We start from the raw sequence: 22,510 nt of genomic DNA on the forward strand, positions 1-22,510 counted from the left end.
AAGAAGATTAGTTTAGAGAAAATTACTAACGGGAATCTATGAGTTTACCATTTCTAGTTTATACCACTTCGTTCTGGCAGTAAGAACTAGATGATCATATTAAACGTTGATTTTGTTATCTATTTACTTTATTACAGACTGTTTGTTGCTTTCCACTGAGAAGAAACTTACAAAGCAACCATAATAACGATCATCCACATTTCATCGCCTATGGATTGGTTCATTATATCTCTCATTTAATTGTTACTGTTATCATAACGAGACACTTCAACGTCCATATCTTAAGCCAGAAGTACAGTCATTGCGTTTGCGTAAAAAGTACGTATATTGTGCATTCCTGCTCTAAAATTGCCTTTGCCCCTATTGATGGCCCACATGATTTTACTCTATCTTCCCTACTTTCTGCTGATTATATTAAGTCACTTTAGCATTTGAAGATGTCGCTTTCGCATGCCTAATAATCTAGCTCGTATATCCACTTGGGTAACAATCTAACTCCTGCCGTTAACTTATTAGCCGTTCAAAATGTCTGCTTATTGTACGATTGAGGAATATTAACTTCTGAAATTCAGAGGTCCAGGTCGCAGCCTTCAGTACACATATTTTAACCCATTACTAAATATATCTGAACACTAGATGATCTACTATATTTACCTATTTATTTATATTGCGGCAGTAGTTCAGAGTAAGATATGACACATACTTAAATGTTATGTCTAGAAGAACTCTCCACACCATACAGTTGTGCCAATATAAAAATGTTTGGTGGAATCATTTGTGCTATATTTGTACTTATTACATTTTGCAGGATCACGAGTTGCTCAGAGCTAAGGTCCTATAAAACAAAATGGCGACCAGTCGGTTTCATTAAAACGCACACAATAATCTTTACCTTTATTCCCACTTATTTTGCAATCATCTCTTAGTATAGCGAAGTAAGTATAGTAAATAAAATTCTCTGAAAAACACCAAAACTGAGGATGGAAACAAATGATCATTCCTAAGAACTTCTCGACGCAACATAAATTATCTTCGTAATAGCAACGGGACAATGACTATATTAACAATATTGGCGTGCTACGGCAATCTGGAAGAGAACTAACGAGATAAGACAACATTGATAGAAACGTATCTTCTACTGACAATGATTTCAATCAAAGAATAACCACTTCTCAACTCTAACTTCCATAGTGTTACAACACAAAAAAATAAGAAAAGTTTTGGCCATTGCTTTATTACAGTACTATTTACTTAGTTGCCGCGGATCCTGAGCCACGTTTAAGTCGAGAGAAAATCCGATATTAAACGTTGTTTCTTTACTGCTGTTACTCTCAGTATTATTCCTGAGCTTAACGTTCGACTATTTGTAGTACAAATTTATTGGTTCTACAAAATACACTAAAACAATATTTTACTGGATCATCAGTAGACATTGATTTAGTTGGTGTAGCTAACTTTTTGTTCAAAAGTCATGGTCGATAGTCTTGTAAAAAAACATCTTCGAAAAAAACACGGATACCTTTTTTGGGACTACCGTTGGTAACCATGGGTTGACTGAAAAACGTCGGTAAGTCTGGGAAAAATCTGACGTGCATGATTAAGGTATGAAAAGCTAAAAAATATACCGCTGAGTTTCGTGACCCCATATGTCGCCAGACGGATCCCACTCAATATCGATGTATTAGTAATGAAAATAAAAAGTTTTAATTATGTTTAGGAGCGATAAGTAGATATATGTCCAATATATGCAGCCGAAGTTATTTCTACTCGTTTATATCCTATAGGTATTGACCAGTTGAATAGTGAAATAGTACACACCCAGTGTGCTCTCCATTCTCAGTCATGTACTTCACGCAGAGGTAGATCTGTGTATCGGCTGGCGAAGCGGGAAATTGCATTCGAAGAACGGCAACGTTTCCATCCAGCTGGACCGTTGGAGAATTGAAGTTGATTACCTGGGACAAGGCCATATCGGCGCACGACACGCCGCGATCGGCTGAAACCGAAAGGTAATCTACTGAATTAATAAATATTGTATGCACACCCATTACGTAGATTGATATTACATGTTTTCTAACAATACTATGGTATATGAATGTAAGCACAAGGAATATACGTATAGCAAACGGGTATTTTTCTAAAGTTTTCGAGCAATGTAGTGACTTTCAGAATTGTGGTACTAACCTTTGCATCTTAGCAAATTCCACTAGGACATCATTGCAGTTAAATATTGTTTACGCGATCATTATCTACAAGCATTTTTCAAGCAGATTTATTGCGCATAGGCGGTCTTTAGCATAACGTTTATACAGATATCTCTGGGTAGGACCATTCTACTCGGCAAATTTCCCTCATTGGGACTTTTTGTCTGTAAATGTAATGTACATGTAGTACCGATGCTGTATCTACGAAGCATCAAATTCAGAATTTCTCTAATGCGTTGTCTTTGAGACTTTTGTCACTCAGCACTTAGTATTTTCACAATTTTTTTAGCAGTAACAGCGCGTCAAGCGGTATAGATAATTCTCAGAACTCAGAACTGAAAGTGTCACTCAAACATATTCCACACGAAAAGACCCGGAATTAAATTTTAGCCTTGTAGTAAATAAACACACTATATGAAATCAGACGACTGGCGATTAAGTCTAAAGGGCACAGGAAGCCCGAAGAAGGCGAATTGTTGTAGCTTACCTAGACGAGCTAGTTAGCAAGAGGGGCTCTCTTTGAAAATTTTCTTCGAATTTTTTGCAAAGTGATAATAACTATGGACTGTCACTCTCAGTGGCAAAGGAAGTTTAAGTAATTTAGGTGGGAGTTCGTCCCGTGTGAATGGATTTGCTAATAGCTCTAACGTCGCTCAAACTACAAAAACGACGCACTATTTTCCACTACGATTGATTTCTGACTTTGTCCTATAGCAGGCTGAGCGGATTAGCAGATGCATATTACAACGAATAGCTCCATAAGGTTTGTCCAAATTTCGACGGGACGCTCCATATATTTATGTTGAAGGAATTTAATGCACCCAGAAGAAAAGGTTCAATGGGCCGTAAAACATGGAGCATATCAGTTGGCGAATCGCGAAGGCAAAGACCTTGGTGAATCGGAAACATAGTAGGACTCATGAGTACAAATTTACTTACAGGCACCTAATACAGACCTGAAGAAATGAACATAAATATATAAAGTATCTGACAAAATATATAGTATGCGTAAACAAACAATGTCACCAAATTTGTGAGAATTTATGCGACTGTGTATGATGTCACCAATACTGTAAAAGACATACTAATAATAATAATGCACATTCAGTTGTTATATTATTTATTTGGAATTTCTAATTCAAGTAAAGGTCTTTTTTAATTTTAAGTGCGCTGTTGTTCTTGCTTTTTTAGCCAAACCGACAAGTCACATTTAGACTAAAATATCCACTAACCTGCGACATGAGTAAACGCTAAAATGGTTGAATTGCTGAAGCTGCTTCCGAAGACCTCGACGGTGACGACGGTGTCCGCTGGCAACTCAATCATTCCTGTGTCGTCGTCTGTAGAAATTCGACTCGATCCATAGGCACGAAGGCCACTCACTTCGGGGGCCATTCCCGTTTCACTAAATTTCATGTTGCCAAATATTCGATAGCCCAGTATGAGTACATAAGCTACAAGCTACTGCGGCAATGAAGATTATTTTTAACAACAACCGGAAATGGGTTCTAAGAATAACATCGCTATTTGCCTTAGGCAAAATGATTCTAAGCTCTGACTGGGGAGAATGACAACAAAAGTTACATGTCACCGATCTGAATTCCGTGTACAGACCGTTGCTTCTGGAAAAACCGTAACATGGGCGGCCTGCATCGGCTGCGTTTTAATGCGTTGTTGATAATGTCAGAGTGTAATAGCGGGTCAGTCTACTCTTTCCGAAAACGTAGACATGAAGACTGATACGAAGGTCAACCACGTCTCGTATATTTTCAGTATATTTAGCTTGATTTAGATTACTGAAATGAAAATCTAACGTTGCGATTCCGTCAACGACGCGTATGTATGACCTGCTCGTTAGCGCGGATTACCGTTTAGAAAAGAAAATTGTTACATATGAAATCGAAACTTAAGCCCACTAACGACTCACATTAACTTAAAATTCTAACGAATTCACTGAAAGTATGTATCCGACAAATGATCTCGGAAAATGAAACAGGCAGTGATATGTAACAACGGAAGGTACATGGTAAAGATTATGGTCAGAGGGGTGCAGAGCCGACAACCTTGGCTTACTTAGAGCTTACTCCTCAAAAGCAGTTAACAACACTTTTGAAAAACGTCGACATGTCTGAAAATTCACTGTCAGGTTGCGCATCCTGCAGAACGGTTAGAATCTTATCAAATTTGATTTTTATGTAATCATCTTCACAAAAATTAAAATCGAGTCAATTAGGACGCAACCGTGGATCTGGCTGGATGTTGCTAGCACTTTGTTCGCTCATATTAGCTAGTGTTCAATGGGGAGCGAGGCAGCTGCTGGTGTTTTTGGTGAAAACCGATCGGGCAAATCTGCACTAAGACCATGGATCACGCCAAAACGGTCGGGCCGCCAAATGATAACAGATGACATAATAAGCCCCTAGTGTGCGAGTAGTTTGCAGAATTTAGGACAACGTTCGGATAGGTTAATCAAAACAAGGAGACGTCGTTGTGAATATTGATGGCTTTTTTGCCAGTGCTTGCCTTAACGATCAATCACTAAAGCGTTAACGTGACTCAGAAACAAAGCCTACTCCAGATGTATAGGTATAGTTGAAGTTTAACACAGTTGGCGACCACCTTACCGGGGACTGTCGTATTTATTCGAAGCGGTTGTAGGCCACGATTTTGCATCAATATTCAGCTGTCGTAATGTTTCAGGAAGGATGGAAACGAAACAAAATTAATAAAACTATATTTTTGAATTCCACAACGAATTTTGTGCGTCAACGCTATCTGTCATTAAAAAAAATCTAGGAAAAATCAAAAAGAAAAATAGAAGTAGTGTTGCTCCATGTCTTGATTCTGAATAAGCCCATATATAAGGCCTACAATTATGTGAGGCTAGAGTAAAAGGTGCGCTACTGACTTACAAAAGCTCTTAATCTACTGTCTGCGACGATTAACTATGTGTTATCATAGATTTAAACATATACGAGTGCGAACATAATGAGCTACACAGCTGGCAGATATCATTCGAAGTTAAGTTGTACGGTTGACCTAGCGTGGAGTAGAATATAAGTGTTTAAAATTAGCTAGACTCGTTCTCGCGACGCTCCGACAGAAAGACGCAATACAACTGATTGTATGCGTCGTTTCCTGTTACGTTAGCATGCGGTTGAAGAACTGTGATTTGGTAGAGCAATGAGCAAAAATAGATCCTGTCCACTTATTTAACTCCAGACGCGAACGTCGTATGACAAGGTTTCCGGCCTATGTGTATCGTGCGTAGCGTACCTCAGCGATACTTTATAATAACTTCGGACGACTGTGAGAGTTCTCGGACCATTGCCTGATGGAGCGTCCGCGCGACAAACACCGCAGCTGCAAATGTATCATTAGACCCCTGTTTTTCTATCCCGAAAAAACTATGGCATCATCATCAGAATTTTCCATGCCACGAATGGTCTTGATGGCTGACACCAGAAATCGAAGTTCACTATCTTCAACCGCAATCCCATCGATATTCTAGCCGCTGCGCAGCACGGTTCATAATGCCAACCATCTTAAACGGCACTACGGGTAAATAATGTGTCATTAAAGACGCTGTGCGAATGGCGGCCGTTTTAGCTCGGCGGTCCACCGATAGGGAAGAGTGGCATCATATGGGCCAAAATTCACTCTTCTATCGTTTGAAGTCGTCCAGTGCCACGGTTAAAGATAGCAAAACGTTTATACTGCTATATTCACCACGAGCTATTCTATTGCGTGGTCAAAATAGGCTCAGCACAATTTATTTTCGAAAAAATCTGTACTGTCGGCCCATATAGACCCTCCAGGCGGAGTGAAATGAGCCAACAAATATACCGTACCCTATTATTTTCTGATGCGAGGAAATTATTTAATAGGACTAAATGAAAGCGCCTGTTTCTCTGAAAAGACGGTACTTCATAATAATTTATTGCCAACTTCAGCATCTTAAACAGTCGTCGTGTGAAAAAGGCAAAGAATGAAGAGCACACGCAGCTCTCCAAACCAGCTTGATTTCGGTATATATAATCAATTCCAATCTACGATCATGACGTAGTGCATATATCGATAACATTGCTTTTCTTTAATATCAATGAAGTTGTCAGGATTTCTTTCAGAAGCAACCACACATTGTTGACAATAGCGATATATGGCGTGTCGGCTGCGAAGCACCGATCTCTTATTTTAACTCGACGTATACGTAATCTTACCAAGCTAAGTTATACTTTAAGGCGTTTTAGCTATTCTTCTGTCGGCAGCATCCAATTTCATATACACTCGGAATGTAGGAGTCTATATATATTACATATATATACACCCCCATAGATAAATATATAGCGTTCGGAGTAATGATGTAATAGACTTTTATAGACCGAAATTTTGCTTTCAGTTTGTTTTCGAAAATGTAGTTTTGAGAGAAGAGGAACGCTGAAAAACGAGGCGCCTTACAAAAAATTTGAAAAAAATACTTAACTACTCTAGCATATTTTATAATTTCGTTAAAAGGAAAAATATAATAACGTACGTTGAGCTAAATCTCTGACCTGTGTGTATCTCATTCATTTTGTTGGATAATAGTAAGAACTAAAATCAATCAGTCCCCTTGTGTAAGAAAAACGGAATAACCCATATTGCACCTACCACTACCTCCTACTAGAGCTAGATACCCAATGTTGCGCACAGATTCGCCTTGATATGGACCTGAAATTCAAATCTAGGTGCTGGCAGTGCGCTTTGTTTGTTGCGGATAGAATACATGTATAGGTTGTATTCTGCCCGCACGTGTTTTGAAAGTTCTCACAGATATGATTTTATGAAGAGATCAGCCAAAAATTCTACTGATGATATATATATATATATATATATATAGAAATAAAATGCTTTTGTTCGCTATGCGTATAGCGGCGTGCTATAGATAGCCTTGTGCAAAATGCGTAGAATCACCAGTGGCTCTTAGAGATAGGTGAGGTGAGCATAACATAATGACATTGATGATATACCATAGCTCTTAGCACAAGGAGGGGTTTTGCAGATCAAACTCTTTACATCTATGACACGGACCGCCACTCTTAAGGCAGACTCTATAAATGCGTTAGGTTTTTATTTGTACTGAAAAGAATAGCATTTCAATATGGCGTCCTCTATAATTTACCTCACTAAGACTTGGGCATAGCTTTAAGGTGCCGTAAGGTACGAGTCTGCCTTAAACCTAAAATCTATTATTTTTATTTTATACAAAAATTCACCAAAGGACACTTTAACCCTTGAAGCCGTATGTTGAAAATAACTACATAATAACAAATACAGTCGTAGTGGAAAAATGGTATCTTTTAAGTGACAACAAGTAGCAAACGTGCTTACGGCTATGCTTATTTATCGATAATTCTATTTCAGCGATTGGTTTAATTAAGTTGCAGGAGCCGCAATTTGAACAAGAACTGAATCTTGACTGAGGATCACAGATACGTTACCATTTTCTGTTTAGTCGTAAATGTGGGGTGACGGCCGCTAATAGTCCTATCTTTTATCTATCTACCTACCTATAAATAGAATACAATGAGCAATAACAACATGCGTATTTATTTACCTATAACTATATATATAGATATATATATTGTAAGAACTTAACTCAGGTGGATGCAAAATCTCAAGCGAACTCGGTTCACGATCTCGTAATTGCCTCTGTTATAACCAAAGATCTAACGTCGCCCCCGTCGCGTCGCGGACCCAGTAATAATGGGAACAGTCCAGCACGTCAAGACCCGCTGTTGCATTTCGCCTGCGGCTCTTGGGCCAACCACAAACTTTAACCGGCACTAATACCTGTCTCTTGGTGTTCCGTTATGAAGTGCGGGTTTTATCCGTTTCCGTTTAGCACGTTGACTTCGCCCAGAATACGATGTGATTTAATGTATCTATATATTTTTGTCTAGATTATAGAAAAGCTGTCCATAATTGAGTAAACCCACTTGAGAATGCGTCGTCTCTGGTGCCTTACGTCAATTGCCTACTTGATCGATCGCCTGAGCGTACGGCACGTACATATGGGAGTGTACTTTTGAAAGGGTAAGATTTTTTGCACATAACAGAATATTATTTACGTAAGATGCCGTCGTGGCAACCGCATGAATTTGGGTATCAGGGTGTAGTTTTCAGTTTTCTTACCGACGGATAATTTACAGACTGTCAAAAAGCTTTGTTAATAACTAGCGCTGTTATACATGCGTACAATACTAACAAAGCAAACAAATTTAAGTAGTTCAATTTGAGCCTTTTAAGTGCTAAAATGATACTAGATATAAATTCGAATGGCAGGAGATGTTTTTACGTATCGGTGATTTACAACGCAAATCAGCTTAAGTAACAACAGTAACGCTACGCTACGTTTCCGAAGCTTGAAATTACAATAGTTGTTACGCTTAATATTCGTGTATTTATTTGTGTGAAATAAACAAAATCTATGTTTAAATGGGCCAGTTTAGAAATTAGGGTGCGTTTGCTTGCTCATCTATATGACACTTACAGATTACGGGTGTGAGATAACTAATTGTCTATGATTATCTTGTTCAAATACACTCGTGAAGCTTTTGTCTTGTTCTAGTTTTTCTCCGTCTATTTCTCGTAAGGGCAACGTTTCCGTAATCGACAATACCACCCGTAGCGCGACGAGAGAGTTAGAGTAACGAGTGTAATTATATTCATTCCGGTTAAATCAACTGGACACGGAACCCGAGGCCTGATGGTTTTCGATTCTTCACCCCCGTCATCTTCGGGTCGAAATAGGCCAGCAGGCTCCGGTTTTCAGCTCGAATACGTACCTTCCAGTCATACTATGTTTATGAGACAGCCTTAATCAATAAAGTCAAACTGTACGACAAGTCGTAGGTTCTGGCATCATTGAACATCTGAAATTTCATGGAGATTAAGTGGCTGCCGGAGTGCAAGGGAGATCCCTTCAATCCCTATTCTAACATGAGGTCTGCATGAGATGACTCTTTAGTGAATAGGATCGAAATGCAAACAGGAAAAACAATGCCAAAAGCACGAAGTACAGTAACGACCCTACTTTTCAATCAGAGCAACCATCACCGATCAATAAAGAGCAAACTCACAACAATTTAACCTTCAGCATGTAGAGAGCAATATTGCTATTCCAATTATTCAAAGATGTCTGTTTAGATCGCTTAGCTGCCTGGAGACGTGCTTTTTGGTACCCGCAGCTTGGGCCAGCATGAATCTGTTGCTCTACGTTGATATCGGCGCAGAATTCGAAAAACGACAAAAAAGTTTCACTGAAAATTAAGATCTTACTATTGAAAGGTGCGCACTAATGTAACATTCACAGAGGGAGAAATATCGAGATATCCTTGGCTCCGATGTACGAAACGACCGTCGCTGTGGACGAGCAGCAGTGCCTAATATAAAGGAAAACTCTTCTAGATCCTTTTAGATAAATCCTTCTATATTTACTCAAAGAGACTAGCAGCGTTTCAGTTCTCATTGTTTGCGTAGACGACAATTGTATGTGTGCGGTTCGTATGGTTCCGGTGACGACTGCAGTGTGGTCCACATGGAGACGGTGTCGGGAAACAATGACCTTCATATGATACGTTATTCCATTCTTTCAACTGCATGCTTTGCCCTATAAACCGTACCTTCGCCGCCAAAAATACTTTTTCTTCAAAACCGACGAGATTGTCCAGAAAGCAATTTATTCCCACGTTGGCAAAAACCCTAAAGCCGTCTCTAACAAACGATTCTAACGGTTTCTTTTGAAACTCTGCCGACATACGCACTATCGTAATTTAATAACTAAACATACAAGCCTGAATTAAACCGGTTCTAAAAACGTATTGCTAAGCTTCCTTTGAAGAAAGAAGAACGCTATTTTTAAATAACGCCTAAATACTAACTTGTGACAACTGTGTCCTTTTATTGGCACGAAGGCGACTTTGTTAGGATGCATTGAGCCTATAGGTCAACAAGAAGCTCGTCATCTTACTAGGGATGTATATTTAAAATAGAGAAAATATTTTTTTCAAATAAATCGCACGTACCTGAAATTTGAAGTAGCTTCCTCTCTAGCATTAGCGTCGACTTATATAACTGGTGTAAAGCATTTAAAAGAAAGCATTAAGAGAAAGATCTCTAAAATTTAAGAAGAACTGTACTCGGGTAAGGGTGAATGGCCTTTTGGGCGACTATAGATTGATATCATTCTACAAAAATGGGTTAAATATTCGCAGAATGCTCTCGTAGTAAATTTAATGAGTGTTTGTGAAGACATGGGGGTCCTGACGATTACGGGACGAAAAACTTCGATTCATCTTACATATTCATACAGTAAAAAGCTAAGCGTATGAGTGAGTGCTGTCGTTTCGTCATGGCGAAGCTTATTGTGGTCTCGAATTCAATCATAATCCAATCAAAAGCTTGGTAAAGATGCCAGCTACTTCCGACAAATGCTCGTGATCCCTAACAAATCTCTATTTTGGATTTCACTAGCCACAGATATATCTGAGCATGACAACACATCACCAACCACAGTCAAAAGGGTTGTTCTCCTTTTTAGAGTGTGCGTCATATATATATATATATATATATATATATATATATATATATATATATATATAATGTTGGTGAGAAGATATAAATTTGGCTGGTTTTTTTTTACTTAAAGCTGTGCTATTATATTGAACAGATGATTCATACGAAGAATGCTATAGCGAAGTCGATTTCATTCCAAGATTGCACTGATAAATGATTTTAATAAATAGATCATTCATAAAAGCGACCATTTCATGTGTAACCAATGTTTTTTGTTTGAGAACGATCCAAACATGGCACTGAAGTGATACATGTCGTATTACTGGGGCTTTGGTCAAAGCTGGTTTGATTGCTGTTATCACTATTGCTAGTTATACTCAAGCTGCATTTGTTACGCCTAATAACATAGTTTTATAATAGCTCTAGTTTTCTACACGTATATTATTGTCATAAATTGAAAAAAATAAAGCGTAAAGAAACGAGTAAATATCTAGGGGAAAAATTCATGTATACGAAATGAATACATCTTTTATTTGTTTTTATTTATATTTGGAAAGTCATAATTTATAAAATTTCTTTGAAAATGGCTGTTGGACACTACGGAGCGGTAGTGATATGGTCATGGAGAACCTTCACCGGTACTGCACTGTGAAATTTATAAGCATGGTGCATTTTTTGGACGATGGGTAACATACGGCAAAATTTCAACCTTTTAGTGCGTATTCGATGAATGGACACGTAATATTTGCTTCAGCTAGCATGTCCACACTTTAAAAGAAACAACACAGAAGAATACTTCAAACGCTGTTGCTAAATATGCATAGAGGTACGTCTGTTAGTTTAGAAGGACCTTCACCATTCCGTTAGCGCAGGAAAGAAAAAGAAGGGCAAAAGCAAACAACGAGACGCTTTCGTAAAGACGGTACTACGGTGACCCGACAGATGTGGTCTGCCACGAAAAAGGAGGACAACAAGGCGGGCATAGAGCTGTCACGGCTAGGGCAACCAACGTCTTACGACATAATCCTCGGCGCTATCAGGTGGCTACAACGCCGAACAGTCCAGCCTCGGAGATCATGCAAAACACCAACAACGGACAGCATGGCAGGTCAGCGTGTCCACATTACAACAACTTTGAAAGCTTCCGTCACAATACGAACGGACTAATCGTAAAGGATTATTTTTTTGTCGCACGAAAGATGATCGTACGACTACTACTTGGCTGCTTGGGAACCGCCGTGTTATCCACTCATACCAGCCCTCTCCAGGCCTCTCTCCGCTCTTTGCGTTGCTGCTGCCACCGCCGCCGGCGTGACTATCATCACCAAATCATCAACATCATCAAGTAACCGTGGTGACTTGTAAAGATTTTACAAGAAATAGCTCTTTTCTTTTTATCCATAGCAGAACGTCTTGTTCTAGATTTGCCGACCCCTGAACCACAGCCCGTTATCATTGCAGCGACAGGAATTACGGGAACAGGAGTGCGCAATGCATAGGCGCAGTAGCAGCTTCCTATTTCTATTCCCTTTTCGTACAGGCTACCCAGAACCATCCGCATCATCATCATCATCATCGGTACCATGGCAATGGTCAATATCATCAACCCTCCAATCAACAGCATCAACGACACCACACAGATTCATTTTTATCCACCATCCTGTCGTTCCTACTTGTCCATAGCCAAAGGCAGACACAGACAGTCACCCGGCCATTTCCACCCAGACAGTTCCAGTAGCTCACCAATGGTAAAAGATTCACAACTCAACTCAAAAGTGTTCCCAAAGACATCAAAACCATTTTGCTTTTCTAAACTTCTCACACCGCTCCGAACGTTCGGCTCAGTTTCTCAAACAAGTCAATGACGACGAAGCCTATACATTAACACTTGTCTTGAGCTTCACATGAAGAAAACACTGTTCCCGTATTGAACAGAATACTCGTACCCTTCGACTAATAAAAGAAAACGCACCATACTACGATCCAGTATATGTAGCATACTATACACAGACATAAGATTTTTACAATCTGAAAAATTTTCCTGCGGTTTGGTTACACTATCATTACCATCAGCGCTAACGGGAAGCTAAACGGGAAGTGTTGTTATCGCAACTGTATATTGTCACCACTGAAGTGATACTACCTGAAACCGCGTGACGACATAACAAATAATTCTAGAGATAATTCGCAACCTCGAAGGTACACGGTTATGTTGGACTTCAGTCGGTTCTTTGGCAAAAATCGACCCTGTAATCAACTTGAGTTCCAGTAATCCCCATGAGCGCCCGGAGGTACGAAAGTCACCGCCCAACTGCAAGCAGCTTTCTGATTGAAAAAAAAAAATTAGGAAATCGAGTCCGTCAGCTCCGCACCGGTCGTCCATTTAATAGCAGCCGTTGGAGCTGCTTTCAGTCCTTTGAGTGTTAAGCTAACCTAGACCTTGGCATTACTAGACTACCGGACATGATTCAATACAAAATGCATCAAATCAAAAACTCATCACAAATACGAATCGGTAAATTCTTCCGGAGTCCGTCAACGCTGTTGAAGCCGTAAATCTAAAAGGAACAGCTTTTTCTATTCATTGATGGTTAGTTAGTGAATTGGATCATTATACGACACCTTCACAAGTAGCGTGCATAAAAATACCAGTGCCAAAATTCGATTGAAGAAAACTATGGTCCAGTAGGGTGTCGCTAAGCTCGGTGCTTCTACTCGAGTAATACGGTGTATCGTCTTCGTATCATGTTGAATCTGTCTATTCGGACCCTCATAACTGTTAATTTTCTACAGGAATAGAACTTTATAGATTTTCATGTGTCCCGCGTAGTTGGAGCCGATAAAGCAATCAGAGTAATCATCCGGACGGAGACCCTCGATAACCCAATCGACTGGCTTGCTTCCGTAATCATTTGTAATAAATGAAAACAATTTAAGTAGGTAATAAAACTTGATAAGAAATATGTGTAGTTGATTTAGGCAATCTAACGGCAGAATAGACGGTGTTAGTGGTTATTACCAGCTGCTATTGTGACAGTATATCGATAACCAGTAGCAAAATGGCTAAGAACACCCCTGTGAGCTATATGAACACGACGTCACCAAGTGAAGTTCGGAAAGATCGCTATCTTCCCGTTGAGTGGTTGCTGGCGATTGAGGCTATAGGGTGATCATAACGGGTACACTTGAACCAACGCGCGAGGCTCTACGGATAACTGCGGAGGCAGTCACAGGAACGAAAGTAACTCCTGGTTCAGTTGGTCAGCTAGTGCCTTCGACATCTATGTAGCAACTTGTCGAAAATGTTATAATGCTATCTAACGCGAACAACTAGAATAACTTGAAAAACGCGTATTCATAGGTAGCGTAAGCCATCCGTTCACTTCTTGTGGAATTAACTAGCTGAGTGTTATTACTAAATGGTGAAAAAATTAGAAAAGTTAATATATTAAATGGTCTCTCTATATATAATATAAAGAATGGCACTCTTCTTGCAAATGGTTATATTCCGAATGTAAATATGCCAGTAATAAGCAAATATAAGAACCAACGTTCAGCGACAATACCGGATGTAGAACTCGAGACATTTAGATATCCCTGCATAAGTTTTCTCGAGTAATAAAGAAGTTCAAAGGATGCTTGAACATCACTGACAGGACCCACACAAGAAAAAAAAGCGACATTTTTCCACAGCGGTAGGTCGGCAAAAGTCAAATCAATCCAGATTAATTGTTCGATTTATTTGTGTTTCTTTAACATGGACATTTTAAGTTTTACGTTCGGATCTACGTTAATATTGCATCAGACGATTAAACTCTCTACTCTCTAAATTTCATTCTTCTTGCCTACGGTGGCGGTGATGTTATTTTCCGTTTATTTTTATAATAATTTGTTACCAGTACGATGTTTTTAACGATTAAATTATGTATAGACTTGTGACAAACATATAATGAATACCTGTTACTCAATAAATATTGAACGTAAAATTGCAATTAATATTGAAAATATAGCGTGCCTCGGTCGGCAGGCCCTCAGCTACTTTCTTTAAACGAAGTGCTAAATAATATAGGTAGAGATAATAGCTCATCTCGAACTTTTTTGCTTTGTCTAATCTAATCTATACGAAAAACAAGTCTATCTGCTAAAATAGCTATCAATTATTGAGTAATCCGGTCATGTTGACCGTTTGGGCGACTCGGTCTCGAATCATACCGTTCGTCTTCAACAATAAGGTTTTGGTCTGCCGAAGATACGCCTCGCGACCAGCTTGTCGCTACGTTACCTCAATCAAAGGACGCTTCTTCTTCGCTAACTTATTTCCGCTCTATTGCAAACCATATTCCCAGCTGGCCTACTGTCCTGCGGCTACAATGACTCACAGTCCGTTACATTATGGTTAGTTAAAAAGTCGCAGCGAAGATCTAACAGGGCAAGGGTCTGACAAACCAGTCACACACTGCTAAATTTTTCATGTGTCAAAATAATTAAGAGGCACATTGTGGATACCTTTGAATTTATTTCAATAAATTTATAGTGGTAACAACTCAAACGCAAGGCAAAGTCTAAACAAAACGTAACAGAAATACTCCCCGAAATACAAAATTTAGCTAGGCAGTATGGAAATGAAACTTTGTTTCAGTGTTTTCATCAGGTATGAATAGCGTCAAGTTTCTCTTGAGCAAACGAAAACGACGTTTGAAAGTTCTCAGAGAATGTGAGGTCTGCACGTTTTTACCCGATTTTACTGAGGCGAAAAAAGACTTAGTAAAAATAAATTTAGCACTCGGTGCTTTATTTATTAATATCAAACCCACTGGTTCCCAGTTCTGCGGGGGCTTATGTCTTAGCACGGATTCAGACCAAAGGCCTCCTGGTTTGCAGTCAAAAACCTTCTCGTTCAAACCACCGAGGTAAACAAGCAGTTATCAGCTGCCGGGCACCAAAACATCTCTATGTGACACTTACATAAGCAGATCAGAACCAGTCTCGAGGAAGCGATTTTAATTCAACCTTATGTGTACGTAGAGAGGCGTTGAAGGTTCGAACCGCGAAAATAACTGCCAGAAGCTTAAATTGATAAATCCTTCCGGGGGAGCGTGGGTCAAGAACCCATATATATATATATATATATATATATATATATATGTGCAAGGATCTGTCGCTGCTAAAACCTCTTTTAAGCAATGTACACTCATTTTGCTCGTCGAGCAAGCTGGCGCTAACAGTTTTGTTTGTTTACGAAAATTTTCGAGTTCTCATGCTTCAGTGGCTTCGTATGTGAGTGTGTAATCCATTCGTCCGTTCAAGAAAATGTAAACGTGCCGTCGTCCATTTATGCAGCGCATCACTCAGTCTGCTGCTGCTCATCACGGCGTATAGTCCATATGTGGTAAAGTGAATATGATCCCGTCAACACGCAGACCTATAAGCTTACTTGAGTGCAGCTGGTTGACGAATCGCAAGAATCAAATAGATCACAGTTAGGGTCAGGAGTGCGACAATCAAACAAATTCACTACGACATCACATACTACCGATCGGTCAGAGCATGCGGCGCGCAATTTCACCATTGAGAAGAGAGAAGCTGAAGCTTTTTTTCATCGACGAGTATTCTTTGTACGTAGACCTTACAAAAAGAGTTCCATACGTGTACTATTACTAGGCCAATGTATTTTGAAACCTGTTGATTAATAGACGACCAGCACCGTTTATCTGTTGGCGACTACCTGGCACAGTTTGTTTTTGAAGTCAGCCTGATGAACTTTTTCTTATTTTTCTGATATTTCTTTTCCTGTCCTTCGAAGGAGGAGAATCAATAGTTGACGGTCAAAAAGCGACAGTATATATCTCCTAGAGCGAACGACTCGGCATTCAGTTTTCAAATAGATTTAACAACTAGGTCAGCTGCTCTAAATATTGGCCTGCCGGATCGATAATGCATCCAAGCCGATGGTATATAAATAGATATATATATGGAAATCGTTCAATCAGCAATACTGGTAACGAACCAAATATACTTTTATTATATAGTAAAAATGTCTACCGAAAAAAAGTACCACTAATGTCTCAGTAGGCTCAGTGCCTGCCACGAGACAGTCCTTTCTATTTACACAGGTTTATTACACGAGTCTCTCTATTGTGAAATACCGAAAGATCGTGATCTGCTGTAGCATTTCGTATTACGTCTAATCTAAGAATTTTTTTCATTTTTGTCATAGTTTAAAATAATCCTTTGCTTTGCAAGATAGTCGCGAGCATTTTGCTGATCGCAGCAAACATAGAGCGTACGAGTAGACCATAACTCTCTTATTCACTGTAACGGGTGCTTACCTATCAATGTATCTGAACTTATATTCGGTTCCGAGATGCTGCAGTGTTTCATTTCTTTCTTTCCCGACACAAACGTAGAGAGTCGATCCGCGTTGTATTGGGTCACCCGCTTTCGACTGAGGCGACAACTCACCCTGGATCTATCACAAGCAACAGAGAGAGGAGAGCGACGTGTGTCAGCGAAACTCTCATAGTCAGTTGAATATGTTAACTAACCACCCCCTGTGCAGTATATTATGATACTAGAAACACCGCGGTATTTTTGCTCGTCTAACATTTACTCTCCATATGACCCTCTAAAACAATGAAGAAACTATCTTAAACATTGTGTTTCAACATGATTAAAAAGCATAGCATGTTAGGTCACACTGGTGCACTAGCGTGACCTTTTGTCCCTTACATCAATGACAGTCTCTTTGTTGAGCGTACGAATCCAGTGGAACGCGATCGTATGGTCCGGATGGCAGACGTCTCCTGGGTTTCCGACACTTTGAGTCAGGGAAATCTGTGTGATCTGGAAGAAGAAAATAAGCGCCGAATTAATTTAACATTGTTAGAACACTTCTAGCAGGTTGCCTTTTTATAGCCACGAATAGGATGAGGCAGCACACGATGTGTAATAGGCAATTTAAATTGTTTCTAGTAATCCGCTTCTATCCCATATGCGACGACTGCAGGTTTCTCCATGAAAGAAGAGGTCATTGCCTGTGGCTGGTCATGCATAAATCAAAACAAATAAGCCATGACAGGATCTCGAATATTAGATACATGTTCTTTTAAACTTCATAGGTTCGTGTTGCATATTCGTTAACTGGTAGTTAAGGGACTATTAAGCGAATTTATCCTGTCAATCTAGCCCTTCTACATGTACAAATCAAGGGTTTACAAGCGACCTTCTCCACAAAATAATAGTAGGCTGTAGTAGTTTGTTCGCAGACTACCGGAAGCTTAAAATCTGCGGCTCCATCTCCCACAGGCCTGCCTACCCGATCACAGCCGGTAGACATAGACACTGAGGGAATAACAGAAAGCGACCAAACGCCCCTACTAGGCAAACATCTGGGAAGTGTTTTTTAAGTCCAATAAGTCGAGATTCGCTATCTTAAATATACGTATATAGAAAGTTTGATGGCTGCTGCTAGATCTGCCGCACGTTTATCAAAAAGCGTGCTGATTTTTAACAAATATGCTGTGACAACTTTGATCGCTTTTACACAGATTGCACAAATCTGTAAAATTTAGTTTATGGTTACAGACTAACATGAATGCCATAATTTACACAACACAAGATATGTGTATATAAGAAAAATATGTGTATATTTGCCAAGATAGTAAACATAGAATATTTGCTTAAGACCACACAAGCCTATGGAAAGTTCTAAACCATGCCGCAACCCTATTCCCCTAGATGTGAAAATGCTTTACGTGCTAGTCAAAGATACTTGAAACCACTTGAAGTTGTGTATATAGTGGTGATTAAAAGATTTAAACAAAGCAAAGCTGAGTAATACACATAAACAACTAGGTGACCAAAGCATCGCAGCAGATTGGAACGTCGTAAGTTTATATCTTAGGGATTTCTGCTTCGGCCGGAACCACTGTGCTGGGTCACGATCACCGCAAATTTCCGTAGAAACCCGCTTTGAACTAAGCGCGTCTCCTGCAACAGTGTTCTTGTTTGGGCTTATTGAGCTTCAGAACATTTGAGACACGAGTACGCCAACTGTTGTGTTTATTGTATCTAGCGGTATAAGCAATCCGTTAAGAACTATCGACTATCAAGCATTTTCCCGCAAGAGCTTAATTAATACGATAAAAAAAACGTACCAATAATTGTGTGGAGCAACCTACACTATATGAAACCACAATCAAAGCGTTTTCTCTCGTGGAAAAATTTGTCGGCGCTGGTTACCCAGGAAACGCAATCTATGTTGAAGCTATGTTATGCAGCATATGTGAGAATGTGTTTGGCTTATTCGCCAAAAACAACCGATTCGTGAGACCTGTTCTATGAATTTTTTTTAAATATATGCAAAAATCGTTTTGTATTTGACTAAAAAGTTTTCAGCTAAGATTCAATTTCAAGCTTTTGCACTACCCATTTGCGAGGATAGCTTTGCCGTTTTTTGTATATTACAAACAAAGATCATAATTCAAGAGGATTCCATCGACTCTATAAGGTGCACTTTCGCGAATTAGTACTAGCACCACTGACATATCGTCAAAGTCTTCTGTACCCTAAATATCACACTCAAAGCTCATTGAAATCAACCGTGACACTGTTATCGAAATTATCGACTGCTGCTTTTGCCGCGATGATCCTTTATAAACCGACGCGAGCACTAGTATGAAAAAAAAACCAACTGGATCTGACTGATTACCACTCGGGAGACGTAGTTTGTCTCGCGTGTTTGGTAAACGCATTATGATACCGATCTCTGCCTAATGCCATAAATATGCAAACAAATTCGCACTATTTTGTCGAAAAAAATAGGTTACTCTTAATATATTTGATGTCTAAGACAACATAGACGTATGGCTGTAGATAAAGTGCATAGTTGTTTACCAAAGACTGATTCAAATTCTCGCGCTATTTTTTTTGTTTTAAAAAATGCAATAGCACGTTTGCATCGCTCCAAATGGAGTACAAGCAAGAAAGATTTAAAATACAGCAAAACAAAAAAAATGCGCATAGCTTGCTAAATGAGTTTTCAATAAATAATATTGTATATAAAAAGGGTATATTTTTCCTGCTGTTGCTGCGCCTGCATATAACAAATGTCCGTGTGGTGTTCTGAGGTGCTGCAGTATTCTTTGGGATATATTTTTTCATACTTCGCTAATAGAAAAAGCATTCTTTCAACTAGCGCTCACACACTTAATAGTTCGTCCTTTTCTAGACGGGTATTCGGAGCGAGATTTTTACAAATTTGGTCTCTCTTTCTTCCTCTCTCGTCAACCAGCCGCAGACATACGATATAATAAACACGACTTATAGTGGACTTTTGAACATCTGTGGGAACATTAAAGCATCTCTACAATTCGATCTAAGTAACGGTCGTTGTCGAACTCCGTATTTTTTAGTCTTTCAGCACTACATTGTCACTCCGTTTTATATATTAATTTGTATTAATACAGGTGCTATTCTCTTTTTTAGACACGACGCATCGAGTGCATTTAACATGAACTCAACTCAACTCAATCGTATCCACTGAAATGATCGCTGATTTAAATGAAATTGCAAAGGTCACCGGTCGGCATAGTTGACGCTCAAAAATCGCACAGAAATCCAGAGGTTTCATTCAACAAGTCATTGTTGTTCATTTTTTGTTGTGCTTCGGTAACCGATTTTGCTTTCTCAGTGCTCGACTGAGTTTGTCAAACGTGTCCCGTTTTAGAACAAAGCGCCCAGAGTTGTAATATGTATATGACGCGCTATATAGCATGTCGAAATTTTTTCTTGTCCTACAGTCGGATCAGATGAAACCAGTTTGAGCCAGGCTTTACTTGGTGAGAGCACGAATGTACTAGCAAGATGCAATCTTAAAATCCGTTATTGTATAATTTACAGAATAGATATATGTACAGGATACGTTGACAACACGGGGTCTTTTGGACCGGTCGCTTGCGGCTTCACGGATGCATTTATCCGACACCACTTTTAGATAGAGAAAAAAAAATCAGTAGGCGAAACAGTTGTAGCGGAAAACTGCTCCGTTGTCGAAATTTCGGCCGTCACTTGATCTTTTCAAACGTTCTTCCACTGCGATAATACATCTCCGCTGAATGTTTTCACCTACTCTTACGCCAACTTGGAAAAACCCAGAGCAGGTTTTCATAAAGCAAAGCAAAAAATCCGCAACAGGATTTATATTTAAAAAGGCTTGGAATTTAATTACAATAGCGCAGAAGCTATTTTCAGTTACCCGGAATTTTTTGCATAGAAATTAGCGACAGTTTTTGAAAAAACCCCGTACTTCTAGATAAGCTCACACGCTTTACTTTGGGCGCCTATAACCTGCCATCAACCCAAACGTTGGTTTTTGCACAACGAGGGAAGTTTTTACGGATATTCTTTAGTCAGCATCGCTTGACGCACGGTTACCATTAAAAAGCCAGTTGCGAATTGGAACAGGAATGACTAGTAAACGTTTTAGGTCCCGACTGAAAGCTGTAATCAAGGTGGACAAAAGTTAAACCAAATAATCACACTTTTCATCTATGATAATAAACAAAGTTCAATTTACCTTCTGCACTTCGTGAACGAACGAATAACCTGACGGTTATCGTTTTGGCCCACTATGAAAGCATTAAAGAACGGTGATAAAAAGGGGGAGGATGGTATTTAAATAAAGGGGAAGATATTTAAGGTATTACTACCTAGCACCTAAGGTAAACCGTAGTGACTGGTGGGAAAATTTTTCATTACTCTAGGCATGTACGTTTGCGATTCGTCGTCTTGTTCGGTAAATTCAGACACGGATCAAAAAATTTTACAACAGCATTGATACCGATATCAGTACTCACACAGTCCCCCATCAGACAACGTCAGACACGCTATAGAGCTGTCGTCGTGACACAATCCGCTGACAAACTTCGTTGGATATCGGTCGACTATCTGCTAATAAGCTTATTACGGGTTCCGTCGATTCGAGTGGTATACGGGGCTAAACGCGCACCCAGTCAACGAAGTATTCGGTCTGGAGATTTATGCATTAGAATACCTAATATCGTATTAGACCAATGCCATTTTAACTAATTAGAGGTAGCGGATTTCATGAATTCAGGATTCAGTACGAAGCCGATATCCATGGATATTTTTGCCAATGGCAATTTTGTTACAGACTGTACCTTTCTGATGCTTTCGTAATAAGTGTCATATGCCAAACCGTGGTTAATATGTATATATAAAGAGATCATGAGCAACAATATCCCATAGTAGGATAGCTATAGAATCTTCTAACATACGTACAGGCGCACTATGCTCTTAAGCTCATATAGAAATAACTAGCACTTTCATCGGAGTGCAAACTACATAGTAGAAAATGAAAGAAAGTGAAGTATTTTATGACGCTGTTTGTCGCGAATCCACGTGCAGCTGGACATGATTTCGAAAAAAAAAAGAAAAAGCTTTAAGAACCACTATACTAGTAGACTAGATCGTTCGGAACAAACGTTATTCCAAGATGAATCGAGTTCGATTAGGCTGGATTGAAAAGATATGTTTTATGTGTAACAGCACAATATCTGCTAACGTTGCTCTAGATATAATTCAGGGTACTGAACACGCCGTTCACGTACGAGTTTGTGCTTGCGTCTGTGTCTGTGTCGCGTGTGCCAGGACATAGACACATTGAGCCCATAGTGACAAAAGGGACCATTCCATTACAGCACCGCAAAAAAGGCACTTTAGTCGCACGA

General features: G+C 39.4%; 1 protein-coding gene across 1 annotated transcript in view; it reads right to left on the minus strand.

Moving 5' to 3' along the window:
- The window catches only part of uex (metal transporter uex), a 36,518-nt gene extending 18,891 nt beyond the window's left edge, over positions 1-17,627 (minus strand). The window contains exons 1-4 of the mRNA XM_022853368.2: positions 17,490-17,627; positions 17,090-17,229; positions 3,437-3,609; positions 1,819-1,996 (exon numbers count right to left, since the gene is read on the minus strand). Of these exons, the coding sequence (XP_022709103.1) occupies positions 1,819-1,996; positions 3,437-3,599 (341 nt within the window). The 5' untranslated portion in view covers positions 3,600-3,609; positions 17,090-17,229; positions 17,490-17,627. The remainder of the gene's footprint in view (positions 1-1,818; positions 1,997-3,436; positions 3,610-17,089; positions 17,230-17,489) is intronic.
- Positions 17,628-22,510: the final 4,883 nt, after the last annotated feature.

This window comes from Varroa jacobsoni, unplaced genomic scaffold (genome assembly GCF_002532875.2).
Source record: "Varroa jacobsoni isolate VJ856 unplaced genomic scaffold, vjacob_1.0 contig01633, whole genome shotgun sequence".
Taxonomy (NCBI): Eukaryota; Metazoa; Arthropoda; class Arachnida; order Mesostigmata; family Varroidae; genus Varroa; species Varroa jacobsoni.